Source organism: Microtus ochrogaster, chromosome 18 (assembly GCF_000317375.1).
Source record: "Microtus ochrogaster isolate Prairie Vole_2 chromosome 18, MicOch1.0, whole genome shotgun sequence".
In the NCBI taxonomy this organism is placed as follows: Eukaryota; Metazoa; Chordata; class Mammalia; order Rodentia; family Cricetidae; genus Microtus; species Microtus ochrogaster.
The window spans coordinates 65,538,985-65,552,785 of NC_022020.1; the positions used below are offsets into that span (position 1 = coordinate 65,538,985).

Consider the following 13,801-nt stretch of genomic DNA (forward strand, 5'->3'; position numbering starts at 1 on the left):
TTCCCTGGGCGGGTAGAATCCCACGTACTTTTCCTCTGTGGTCAGTTAGAGCAAAGGTTTCTCTCACAGCCTCACGCCCAGAGAAGGACCACGGGGTTGACTCCAGCATTCAGATCTACAGCAGGTGTTCTGCTTGTGTGAGAACTGGGGACACACACCTTTGTGAACCAAGGCCTACCACAGGTCTCATCAAAGAGGATGTAATTATTAACATGCTGTGTAATTAGCAAACATATCCAAGGCCTCCACACCCCTATGGAGAACGTTGCCTCTGGTTATAAATCTGCCTCAAGCACAGTGGAGCTGAAGCCACAACCCAATCACGGGTCTGAAAACAACCCCAGGCTTTGCAGTCCTCTGGGTTCTGGACCCAACAAGCAAACATTGTCTCCAGCTGGCCATTAGGGACCTCTGACCCTTCTCACACTTTCTCTCTGAGTTCGCCCTGTGCAATCAACGCTCAACAGAGCCAGGTCTGTGAGTCTTGGGGTGACAGCAATGTCCAGGAGAGCTCTGGACTCCAGCTTGGGCCAGGGACATTAGAGGGTTGAAGATGAGAAAGCCCTAGGCCACTTGGAGCCCAGGGGAGTAAACTGGCTGTTTTTTGGTTAGTTAGTTAATTGATTGGCTTTTTTGTTTGGTTACTTAGCTGACTAGTTTTGGTTGATTGGTTGCTTGATTTACTCGTTAGTCTATTGGTTGGATTTGGGTTGGTCTGTGTTAGTTGATTGGCTAGTTGACTTCATAGTTTGCTTTTATTAGAAACTGTGACACTGTAAGCTTCTGTCACAAAGCTTTCAGGATGCAGCAGTTGTTAAATATAAATGGTCCATTTGGCACTGGCTGTTAAATGTGAATGCCATAGTAGACGTGGAAACAGCATAAACAGCAAGGTGTGCTCTGACCTCCTCTGTGCCTTCCCAGAGTTAGACACAAGGGAGCCTTGGAGTACAAACGAAACTGGCTGGTATCCAGGAATCCAGAGCCCAAAGCTCTGAGGGTCCCCCATGCCCACCTGCAGGAGCCCTGATAAGAGGCCAGATGTCAAAGATAAACTGTCATTAGAGATGGGGCGCCCCACTCAGAGCAGGGCGAATGGTGCTCTCTGAAGCAAGGTAGTCAAGTTTGTGAGGGACTTATGTCAGATGGTTTCCCATTCAGACTGGGGCTCACACTTGACTGACAGCAGCAAGGCCACAGGGCCGAGCAGGTGTTCACTCACAGCCCTTGGTGACCCCACCAAAAAAGTGCCACCATGCCAGGTCAGGAGGGCAGGGCTTGGCCTGCCCACTGTGGAAGCATTCACTGCCCCCTTCAGATGTCACAGAATGAGAGGGATATGATTGAACACAAGCGGTTTCCACGACAATTGGCCTTCTCTCCTGTCCCCTGGCTCATGAACCTCACTGGGCATCGCTGATTGTCTCATGCCAGGAAAGTCCAGAGATGTCACCGTACCTTTGAGGACATGCTTCCTTCAGACTCTGGGAGTGCAGAACACGCCTTTTATAAGACATTTTTCTCTGCTAGGAATCTGGTTTGTAAAGCTTCACATTCGGAAACAAGAGGGACTTTTTAAAGATAATTTTTATTGTTTTAGGAGTGTGTATCCTTGTGTGTGCATATGAGAACAGGTGCCAGAGGGCAAAGGTCTGGGAGCCCCTGGAGCTGGGATGACAAGCAGTTATGAGCCACCTGCTGTGGGTGCTGGGACCTGAACTTTGGTCTGCTGCATGCAGCATGCAGTCTCAACCCCTGAGCCATTGTCTCTCCTGTCTCAGGAGCAAGAATTTTAATATGACAGAATACACATGTGAAAAGGGGGTCTCTTGTTTGTAAATATGTACATGTGATGGCGGGGGTGAGTGAGAGGCGACATGCATTGCATACATATGTGATGGTGTGAATGTCAATGTGTATATGCGGAACATGTGTCTACCTGTGTGTATGTATGCTCTGTACTATATGTGTATATTTGTGATGTATGCTATATATATGTAGTATATACATGCACATGCATATGTGTACAAACATGAACACTGTGTGCATACATGCTATGTGTATATGTGTGTGCTGTATTGCTGTGTGTATGTGTGCTATATGTGCATGTGTGTGCTGTATGTGTGTGTGTGTGTGTATTTATATTGAGGGTATGATTGTGTCTAGATATGGCCTGGCCGGACTCCCCCTCTCAGATGCCGGTCCTGACCCTCTCTCTGTCCACTGCAGGAGCAGCTTCTCAGTATCAGTTCTCAGTTCTGCAGCTGGATGGTTCAAACCCACTTCCCGATGGCAGTTTGAGGCCTGCATTAATCTAAGAATCGCACTTTCCAAATGTAATCATCGGGTAGTTATGGAGAAAGTTCAGCTTTATGCTTCTGGCTCTGGAGCTTGCAGCAGAGGCCTCATTTCTTAATGTCTCCTAATTGTACTCCATAATCCTAAGCAACCAAACACACCTTAGTAAATAAACAAGGCCGGCTCCAGCCCTGCAGGCAGCCCACGGTGGTTTAGGATCCTTGCCACAGAGATTATTCACCCTGTACCAGTTCGTAACTGTGCTGAGTCACGTGACAGGAAAACCGTGTAGGTGAATGGGGGTGGGAGGAGAAGCAATATTAGGAAGTGTTGAGAGAATTTTCCTCCCTGGCATTCCCCATGAGGAGAGAAGGGCACACTCTGAGCTGGCTCGGCCTCATCCCCCAGAGCTGGGGTCTGGTCCCCAAAGCATATTGCTGCTGATTGGGCTTTCTGCCTGTGCTGTGAGCCCTCTTGTCTCACTGAGTAGTGGCACCTCAGCATTTGGAACTTGAGTGACTTCATGCTGGGTCCACCCCAGGATGGAGGAGCCCCTCCCATACACTCAGTGGTGTAGAAAGGTGTGGAGCTCCTCATCCCTTCCTCCTGTCCTGGAGCAGGTTCAGTGTCCCTGGGTGTTACATGCCTTTCCCACTTGCTTGCAGCGGTCATAACCCCCTCTTTTTAAAAAAAATTTAACAAAAGGACATAGTGATTGAGGTAGCATTTATATCTAAGCTTTTCAAATAACATAAAATAGTTTGAGGTTGATTTTGGCTTTTAAAGTAGATTATTTGGGATATTTCAAAAGGAAGCAGCATAGAGTTTGGAGCTGCTTTCGACAAGTCCTTCTCCAAATGGGCCCTTTCTGACTTGCTGCTGGTCCATCATACCTCAGCACCCTTAGCAGGGACAGCCCAGCCCAGCCTTGAGAAAGCCAGCCTTCTGTATCTCACTCCTGAGCATGCAGACCTAGGGTTAAACCAAACAAGGAGCCTGACTGATGTTCTAAAGCCACAATTGTCTTAGTGCTTACAAGTCTCACTTCACAACTAGCTCAGGAAACCCCATGTGCATGCTTCCTGGGTTGTCATGTGACCTGTGTGGATGAGCAGAAAGCTCTAGAAGATTTTTCATAAGACCCTCACAACTTGGATCTTCTGGTAACCACATTGTGGTTTGATTTTTTTTTTTTTATCAGTACCTGTGAACCAAGAAATATCTGGGGCACGGGCAGCTCTCTCGGAGTGCATGTTTACAAAAAATGTATGGTCAGACGGCTGTGAGTGAGGAGCTAGGCCCAGTTGATCTTGGTGATCGGCATCTCCTTGCTGTGTGCAGAAAATTCTCGACCCATAGTCCATTCCTTTCCAAAACTCAAGTGATTTGTTCTGCTGGGGGTTGTGTGGATGTGGCGCCAGCCTGGTGTGTTTCCCCAGCCCTCCCAGCAAGCTAACATTGGCTCGCTGTTCCCACAACTCACTTTGAGGCCGCAGGGTCACAGGGATGGCTTTGAAGGATGCTGGGATAAAATGGAAAGTCCATTTCCCAACCTGGGTGTGGTTCTTTGAGGCAAAGGAGCGGAGTGCAGCTGCAAGGGCGAAGTCTGTCTGTCTGTCTCTGTCTCTGTCCTTAACCTTGCTGCACTGACACATTCAGACCTATCTCTTCCTAAGCAGCTTTTATTTTTACCTTTCCAAGGATCTGGAAGTTCAGTGATGCCCACATTGACTCTACTGGGTTTGCCTGCCTACACGAGCTTGCCTGGTAGGGGACACCTGAGAGAGCCCATATATTGGAGATCAATGTCTATTCAGAAAGACATCTGTACTCCTGATATACTGGTGCTGTTGTTTAAAGCAGAGGTAGGCCTTAGCTCAAAGACAGGCCTTGACTTGAAGGATTAAATAAGAGACCACTGGGCAGCATAGAGGGCGGCTGTAAAGGAAGTGGGCCAAGACAGTCTTGTGCGGCATTTGCCTTCAGAAAGAGATTGGAGGTTTTCATCACTTTATCCTATCCTAGAATTCAGGCTACTTTTTAACTGAATAAGTGTCCTTCTGTGAGTTATTTTTTTTTTTTTTGAATTACCATTCTGGCTTCTATAAGGCCATTATCATTCAAGTATATAAAGTATTCTAAGCAAATCCTTGCCGTGCCCCTCCATTCTCTGCTATCTCACACCCCGACTTCTGTTCATCCCCTCAACACCCTAGACAGTTTTGCTTCTGTCTCGTGCCATCTGTATGATTCCGTGTGTCTGCATAAAATCCAGGGCCCACAAAAGGGAGAAGGCATGTGGCGTCTGTCTTTCCGAGACTGACTTAAATCACTTAGTACTGAGTTCCTTTTAAGCTCACACCAGTCACGAAATTCACTGAGCATCAAACTGCAGTTGACATCTCCAGGCCAAGCTGATACATCCGTCTCTCCTCCCCTTCTGAAGGGATCATCCTTCCCACGCACTGGGCCAGCTGAGGCGGCCGCAGCCTTCAGGAATAAACAGCCAGGTATCTGTGCTCCTAAAATAGAAGCCAGTTTGTCCAGTTGCGCAACAGACCTCAATAAGCAGTTTCAGTGCCACGCTGAGTAATGTTTATCCTGCTGTGACTTCACCAAACCAGCGCTTACACAAAATCCCCAGCGCGTTCCTTTGCATTCATCATTCAAAGACCTCTGCGCACTTAACCGCGCCCCAAAGAGATTGCCCGACTGCTGTGCTTTAAGCTCGGATGTCACAGGACTCAGCTAAGGTGTTTCTACAGGTTGTAGCTTCGGAGCTGCATGAAGCCAGACTGCTTTACTGGGGACACAGTACACTAAAGCTCTCATTTCATGCAAACCTGCAAAGAGACCCTTGACAAGTGTAGGGCATTTTTCCTCTAGTCTTTTCTTTTGCCTTTTCAGTGCTGGGGGTGGAGTCCACTGAGCTGTAAGCCAGCCCTCTCAGGGTGTGTGTCTGTCTGTCTGTGTGTATGTTCATGGGTGTTTAACACCTTCGCTAAGATGTTGATCACACACTACACACTGGAAATGTGCAGTGCTCTTGAAGGGATCCACGGCTGTGCATGCCGCCATCACTGCACCCACAAATCACATCTGCCCCTCGACTGTCACCCCCCCACCTCAGAGGCCACTGGTCCTCTGTCTCTACATTTCCCCATCATAGTAGATTACATGGATGGATTATCTGGGTGGAGATACCTTCATGGATTATCTTTGTGTGCAGCTTCTTTCCCAAAGCGCTATGTTTTGAAGGTTTGTCCTGCTGTTCCCCCTCCCCTCCACCCTCTCCCCCTCTTCCCTCTTCTCTCTCCCCCCTCACTAACTGAGGTTCCATTGTTGAGATATCTTATGCTTTAATTGTCTGCTCATGGGTCTCTGGGTATATGAGATGCTTCCTCCTTCAAATTATTGTCGTTAATGCTCCCGTGGCTAATTATGTGTGTTTAGATAGACTTACGGTTCATTTCTGTCAAGAATACACCTAGGAATAGAGTTGCTAATTCATTGTTCACCTGTGTTTAACTTTTTGAGAAACTATAAAAGCATTCCACAGCAGCTCCACCATCTGACATGCGCATGTGACGGATCTGAGGGTCCTACCATCCCTGTCCACAGCTGAGGTCCATTCTGACATGTCTACCAGCTGGGTCTGAGGGTCCCCATCCCCACCCACAGCTGAGTCTGAGGGTCCCCATCCCCACCCACAGCTGAGGTCCATTCTGACATGTCTACCAACTGGGTCTGGGGGTACAGTTTCACATAACCACAGCCATGCTGGTGTGTGACAGAGTCTCACTGTGACTTTGACATGGATTATGCAGGGATAATGGTATTGAGCATCTTTTCATAGTTGGCTGGCCAGATACATTCCCTTCTTTGAGAAAACATCCACCATCACTTGTTTAAATTAGACTTCCTTGTGTTGTTGATTTGTGGGAGTTTGTTATAATCTAGATGCTTAATCCACATTAGATAAAATATTTCCAAATATTATTTCCCATTATATACATTGGCTTTCACTTTCTTGTAGTGTGTGTGTGTGTGTACACATGAGCGGTTGCATGGAGACTTGTGCACACGTCCATGTGAAGTCAGAGGAGAGCCGCAAACCTACTGATTTTTTTCAGACAGCATCTCTAACTCACCTGGAACTCACCAAGCAGGCCATGCTGGTGGCCAGCGAGCCCTAGGGTTCCCTTGTCTCCACTCCCAACACCAGGACCACAGTTGTGCCCCAAGATCCAGCTTGTTTGCCCTTTCTGTCTTCCGTCTTTCACAGAATTTATTTTATTTTTAGTTCCAATGCTCCTGTTTTTCAGATTAAGAACCTCACCCAGGTGGCCTTTCTGTCTTAGTAACTAAAAATCCCCTCTTAGCCCCAACTGGTCTCTGATGTTGGCATCTGACTACTCTCAAATTCTTTCAAGAGTAGAATTTTTGTCACTTCAGGAACACTAACTACCACCATGTATTAGAAAATGAATATATTTCACTGTCTGTACCCCTTTTTCTAGACTGAGCTCCTTGACAGAGGTGGGTTCCCCCCCTCAGGAATATTTTCCCCTCATGGTGATGGTTGAAGGAGCCACAGGCAGGTGGAGAACAGAGGACAGACACAGCTGCTGAGCCTCTCCAGGCCCATAGCAGAGCTGCACCACCCAAAATGTCACCTGTGCCTGATGTGTGCACCCTGGCCCAGGGAGGGCCATGTGAGGGTGACTCTAGACTCCACTCCTGCCTGAGGGGGAGGGGCTAACCTCTGGCCAAACTGTTGGTGTAGACCAGTGTCTTTTTAAAACTTTGTTTGTTTGTTTGTTTGTTTGTCTTTATTATGGGGGGAGCGTGCACACGTGTGCATGGTGCCATGACACAGAAGTAGAGCTTAGAGGCAGTTTTCAGGATCCAGGACCTACCGTCTGAACTGACTCCCCAGCCCCTTTGTCCGTACCTTTGCTGTTTATCCTAACGCAGCGTAGAGCCGGGATAAGAACAGAGTCTGCTTTAGGGAAAGTAAAACCTGCTGTGGCGGCACAAGCTTGTAATCTTGGCATTTTACGGAGTTAGGAGCACCGAGAGTTCTAGGTCATCCTCAGCTACATATAGCTGTGTTTGAGACCAGCCCTCTATCCCAGGAGGAGAGAAGGGAGGGAGACTGAACAGCGAATTCGACCTTCCTTTCCTCTAGAGCTTTGGACTCCAGGCACAGGACCTTTTCTGGCCCTGAACCTCAGTCCTTTAGGGATTCTGCCAGTTTGTTGCCAGATTTAAATTTTAAAGTGTGTGAGGGATCTCCCCATCACATACTAGCCCAGCAGGCATGCGTGTGCTGCACACGTGGGCTGTGGGAGGTGCTTCCCCCTACCTGTGTCAGGTGGGGCTCACGGAGCTGCTTCCCCTTGGAATCTAGAGCAACTGAGACCCGGTGGGGTCCCCAGGGAGGCTCGAGTGGGAATGTGGATTGTACCTTGTGAAGGGGGAAGGCAGAGGCCAGAAAGAGACGGACTCCCCTGAACCTCTGTGTGTCCTGGAAGGGAGCAGGGCCTCAGCTTCAGCTTCCTGCTCCCTGACCCAGGTGCTCACAGTGGACACTAAACTCTGTCCACCCCAGTGTGTAGGAATGTGGCCTTAGCCTGCTTTGCCCCACTCTGCCATAATGATTGACACCTCACTTCCCAGCATTGTCATAGGCTTACCCACAGCAGCTCAGCTCAGCAGCTCTTCCACCTCAGGGCCCCAGCACGGCAACTCTTTGGTGACATCTGATCTCAGCTGAGCAGCCCGGGACCTTTGTCTGTGAGACCCTATGGGCTTTCCTGGTCTCTTTGGAACTTCTCTTCTGCTCCCTCCACCTAAGCCAGGCCTGGAGGTCAGGAACGGCAGATTCCCTCCAGGGCTGCAGTGTGTGCACCCTCCTCAGGCACTGTGTCCCAGAGCTGTTGCTCTGCAGGTTTCAGCCATGGCCCTGGGCCTCTGACTCACCTGTCGACTCACAGACTTGCCTTTCTGGGAAGGCCATGGCAGGCTGCCCTGGCACAGAGCAAGATCTTCCCACAGCCCTGTGGCTGAGCACACGTCAGAGGTGCCAGCTCTCAGCCACGAGGCCTGAGATGAGCGTGTGCTTGAGGACTGTGGCCACCCCTAGTTCCAGCCAAGGTACGAAGTGACCACTGGAGAGGGAGTAGCAGGACCTGCCAGCCGGGACCTGCTGAACAGAGGGAGCAAGAGGCGGATGCTTTGTTACTGTTCTGCAAAGAAGACACGCGTGCCCTCTACCCCAGGGCCAGGAGATGGGTCTCTGCTTATGGATACTTGTGAGAGATTACCCCCATCCTCTTTATCCCACATGTAGAGAGGAAGGTTGCCAGTCTCATAACCTCTGATGAGCAGTCTTCAAATGCTTTAATGTTTATTCCACCTCCTACCGTGAAAGCAAATTTTAGACACGTTTATTTAAATGTTGTTTGTTTACAGACTGAATGTCACGTGACCCTGAACTCACTGTGTCTGTGGCCAAGGACAGCCTTGAATCTTTGAGCCCCCAGCCTGTACCTCTTCTGTCTGAGATTGCAGTACACACCACCACACCCTGTCTGTGTGGCACTGGGGATCAAACTCAGGGCTCCCTGTACACCAGGAAGGCTCCCTGTACACCAGGAAGGCTCCCTGTCCACTGAGCCACATCTCCAGCCCCCTAGCGTTTGTTTCTACATGAAGTGACGATGTCGTCAGGACACACACACAAGCCAGGCTTGTCTGCCCTGATGACTGCAGGGGTGTATTCCTCTGCCAGCTTCTGGGGTCTCTAAGTGAGCACCCCTGCCTTGAATGCTAGCAGTTGCTTTGGGGCTTAGGTATCAGACAGAGATGCCTCAGGGCAGACAGTCTTGGGCATCCTAGATGGCAGGAGAGGGGTCCACTTGTGTCCAAATCCTGCTCCTTATTGACCTGTTGTGTTTCAAGAGGCTCAGAAATCTCACAACCCATTCTTTCATGTCTTTCTAAGTCAGTCTGTGGTGGCCATGGCTCAGAGTTCTGCGCACAACCGGCTCTTCAGTGCGCTGCTCTGTGACACGTCTCGACATCGTCGCTCTCATGAGGGTTCTCCAGCGTGAGTCAGAACATTGGAGCCTCCTCCCCTCCCAGAGCCTCTTCAGCTACCTTCCAGAACTTTACAGAGTGTGTATAAACATGACATCTGACCATTCCCCACAAGTTTGTCACCATGCAGCCATTAATCCTCCAAAAATGCAGTGACTGTACCTCGGAACACTGCAAGTGAGCGCGTGCGTAAATGTTCGCACACAGACATGTGTACCTGTGTGTGCCCCTACGTGGTATGCCAGTAGCTATACCAACTACATGTCATCGTGGAATGGCAGGTGACACTCCTCTGTGGTGGGTGTGTCACACGTGTCTGGACACTGATTACCGAGGAGCGTGTGACCAGGTGACCGGTCCCGAGTCACACCTGGATCCCTCCACCGTGTGGCAGCTCTTCTCCTTTATTCCTTGCCTGGGGTCTCGTGAAGACCAGCGGTGGACAGCAGGTCTGGAGAGGACAAAGTCGGGGATGGAGATGAGGCTTAGAGCACTGGTCCCTCCTCCTAGGCCTCATGCCAGCCCCACTCGGAGCCCATGGGAAGCTGCTGCCTGGCATTTAGAGGTCAAAGTTCGTTGAGGTTTCTTTTTTGTGTTTTCCTCACAGAGAAAATGGGACTGCTTGCTGACTCATGATATGTTAGGAGTGTAGAAGAAACTCCTTAGTGCCCAGACTCACCTCTTCTCTCTCCACTATCTTCGGCTGTGTACCAGCATTTGTCGGAGGCTGACTGAGGATGGGTTAGCTTCCTGTGGGTTCAACAACAGTCACAGAAACCAGAGACGTACCCACCAGACTGATCTTACAGGGTTAAGGCACTCGCTGGCCGTTCTGGAAGGCCAGAGGGAATGGCTCCCTGCCTCACCTGGCTCCAGGTGGCACCATTGTCTTCCTGGCTTGTGTCTGTGTCACCACCGCATGGTCCAATGCATGGTCACAGGCTTTCCCCATGACAAGGACACACTCACCAGTGCAGGCCCACACCAGCGCACTGTGACCCCTTAACTTCCTTACCTCTGTGAAAGGCCTGACTTCCCTGCAACATCAGAGTCCCAGACACCAAAAGTTAGAACATAGACAAATATTTTTCAAGTGCATGAAACGCACAGAAGGGAGTGAAGTTTAGCAGCTGGGGAGAACTTGGAGCAAGTTAACAGATGCCAAAGACCCTAAGAATAAAGTTTGTTGAAAAACAAAAAAGAAGTAAGACTCGTTATCGTTACCAAGTGAAGCAGGAAATAAAATGGAAGTGACTTACCGGTAGGAAGCTTGTTGTGTCGGCTAGCGCCAGCCCCAGCAGTCACCATGGTGTTGAGAATGTAGGTTAACCGCATAGACAGCATCAGTTGTGGGATAGTTGCTGTGGGGAGGCTCGCAGGTGTGCTTTACCCTTGATGTAATACATACTGTGAGCGCCCAGAGCCTTGGCCGCAGCTCTCATCCATCTCATCCATGGCCAGATGCTGTAGTTAGGTCCTCCGTAAATGAGCCACCTGACTGCTGTGAGCTGTTAGCATCCTGCCACCCTGCAGGTGTCACCGTGTCTTAGAGCACATACACGTTCCTGTCATCACCAACGGAGCACTGCAGGTCTAAATCTGACTTTAGACTCACACATGCATACAACAAGCCCATCTTCATTGCATGCATCAACTTCGGCTCCCACTACCAAGAGATCTTGTGTGGGTAAGGTGGGAAGTTCCAGGGACAGGAAATATCAGTTGATTTACCAGCAGTCACGCAGACACAGCCAAGGATGCTGGAGCCCCATCTCTGCTTCTACAGTCTAGTTGGCTTCTCTAGGCAGCAGCCCGTGTCTTCTGAAGCTGGGGTACATGCTTGGGTGGCCTTTGGGAGGCGGGAGCAGTTCTTGGACCTGCTCTCTGGCCTCCGTGATTCAGCTCACACACACTGAACACTGCTGGGGCAAGGGAAGAGAAGATGGAGAAAGGGGAGCCAGGCAACAACAACCCACCCCCTCTCCCACTGAGCCCAAGAAACATGAGCCGATCTGAAAGCAGCAACAGGCACCAGGGGCTGGGGTGCCAGGGAGATGGCCACCTCTACTCCATCTTCCGTTTAACAGAGCAGCAGTTTCTTTGCACCGGGCAAATTCTGAGCACTTTGCGTGGATGACGTCCGCTAACCGCTAATTCTTATTTATAAACACCATGCCAAGCAATGTTAGCATTTCTCTTCTTTTATAGACAAGGACATGAGGCACAGAGAGGTTAAGTTTGTGCTCAAAGTAGCGTGGCTAATACACAAGTCTGTATACACGCAGCGTCTGACCACAGGACTTGTTATCTCAGTTGCTGTCTACTGCCTGACCCCATCCCTGTGAGAAAAGAACACAAAAAAAAAAGGAAAAAAAAAAGAAAAAAAGGAAATTGTGTGTCTGTTGTGGGCTCAAGGCTCCTAGGAAAGGAGGCGCAGACCCGGGAAGCAGCGCTGTGAAGTAATCTGGAGCACAGGAGGGCAGACGACGACCACACAGGGGCCATAGACATCCATGATGCTGGGTCAGGAGTGGAAGCAGCCTGTTCTCTCAGCCGCAGGAGCCTCCCTGCCCGCAGGAGCTTCCCTGCCTGCAGGTGCTGAGGCTGTGAGACATCCTGCAGAGTTGGTCCAGCACCAGTTAGGATTAAAGGCACCATATGGGAAATGAGCAGAAGGGTCTCCAGGGCCTCCCAACAGGGCCATCTTTGTGACTACATGCTAAACTGTTAAAGTCAAAGATAGACGTTCAAAAGCCAAGCATGGGGGTGAACTTCTATTGTCTGGTGTTTGGGAGGCAGAGGTGAGAGAATGGCCATAGGTTTAAGACCTGCCTACAAATTCCAGACTAGCCATGGCTGTATAGCAAAACTCGGTCTCAAAATAATAATAATAATAATAATAATAATAATAATAATAATAATATAATGAAAAGCAAGTAAACAGTGCATCTCAGCGCTGGAAAAGGTGGAGACAGTGGTAGAGACATGGCTAGCCTAATCGGGAGGCTTCCAGCCAGTGAGAGACACTGTCTCAAAGAATGAGGAGATGGTTCCCGAGAAAGGACACCCAAAGGTGACCTCTGAACCCACACAGACACATGCAAAATAAAATCTATTAATATAAAAAATCTTATATCCATGCTTGCATCAAGAGAATCAACAGGATCCCAAAGAGCAGGCAGGGAAACCGTCCTTTCCCTCCCCCAACATCCCATCATCCCTAGAGTACCAGGGCTCCTAGACAGGAGCATCCCAACCCTCCCACGGTGGTCTCCTCCCTACCTCACAGGAACACAAGGCATCTCCGAGTGTTAGCATTGGTACTGTCCCCGGAGTCCTGATAAGCTTCTGATTAGCCTTACTTAGAATTCAAAGCTCTGTAAGCCATTTGAAATCCAAGAGTACCCACACAGACAGCCCATCTGCAGATAGGGATTGCCTGCCTGACTACTGTATTCCATCCCGGCTGAGGCTGGCACCCTCTCGTGTGAAACTGTCCACTTGGACCCAGCGCACATGTGTGTGGTTAGGCAGAGAAATGACCCTGAGTTATCTCGCCTGAATCTCTAACCCTGAGCTGAGCCAGGTCTTCCACTTGAAGACAGTACATTAAGATCATTTTGCTGCCAAAAATATATCTGTGTGCATCTAACTGTGTTTGTTGGTGTGTTGTTTTTTTCAGGATGGTGAAAGTCACCGAGGAGAGTTTGAAGAAAAGAGAAGCGTGGGCAAACTTTCTCAGACAGCATCAGAAGACAGTGATGTGTTTGGTATGTAGAGGGGACAGCCCCTTCTCGTGCTTGGACTGCGAGCACACACATTCTCACTGGGAAATCCCCATCCTTCTCTTTAGATTTTTGTTTTTCTTGCTGTTTCTGGTTTTGTTTTGTTTGGTCTTCCTGTATGTATGTGTATTCCCATCTGGGAATACACGCTTGCATTTGACACAGGGTGTGTGTGCCAGTCAGAGGACAATCTCACCCCCCACCTTGATTAGAAACAAGAAGAGCTTGTTCACCTCTGCATAGCCCAGGATAACTGGTCTATGAACATCTGATGGCCAACACCACCTCCATCCCCTTCTCTTGGTACTGCAATTACAGATGTGCACTGTTGCATGTGGTTTTACACGCATTTTAGGGATCAAACTCAGGTTCTCACCTTTATGCAGCAAGTCAAATTTACCCAGCAGATTATATCCCCAACCTCCATCTTCATTTTTAAACATCTGTGCAGTGGTACAGCGAACAGGACTCCTTAACTGCCCTCCTACAGACCCTTTCCCATGGGACCCAGGGTTCTGTTTTGTTTTGTGTTCATATTTGCTCTCTGTACCCCTAAGTCAGCCTCTCTCTCTTTCTCTCTCTCTCTCTCTCTCTCTCTCTCTCTCTCTCTCTCT

General features: G+C 49.4%; 1 protein-coding gene across 4 annotated transcripts in view; it reads left to right on the forward strand.

Moving 5' to 3' along the window:
* Mbp (myelin basic protein) overlaps positions 1 to 13,801 on the forward strand; it is a 104,153-nt gene that overhangs the window by 28,802 nt on the left and 61,550 nt on the right. For all 4 annotated transcript variants that reach the window (XM_005356318.3, XM_005356321.3, XM_013349496.2 and 1 more), the window contains one exon: positions 13,085 to 13,172. In XM_005356318.3, the coding sequence (XP_005356375.2) occupies positions 13,085 to 13,172 (88 nt within the window). The remainder of the gene's footprint in view (positions 1 to 13,084; positions 13,173 to 13,801) is intronic.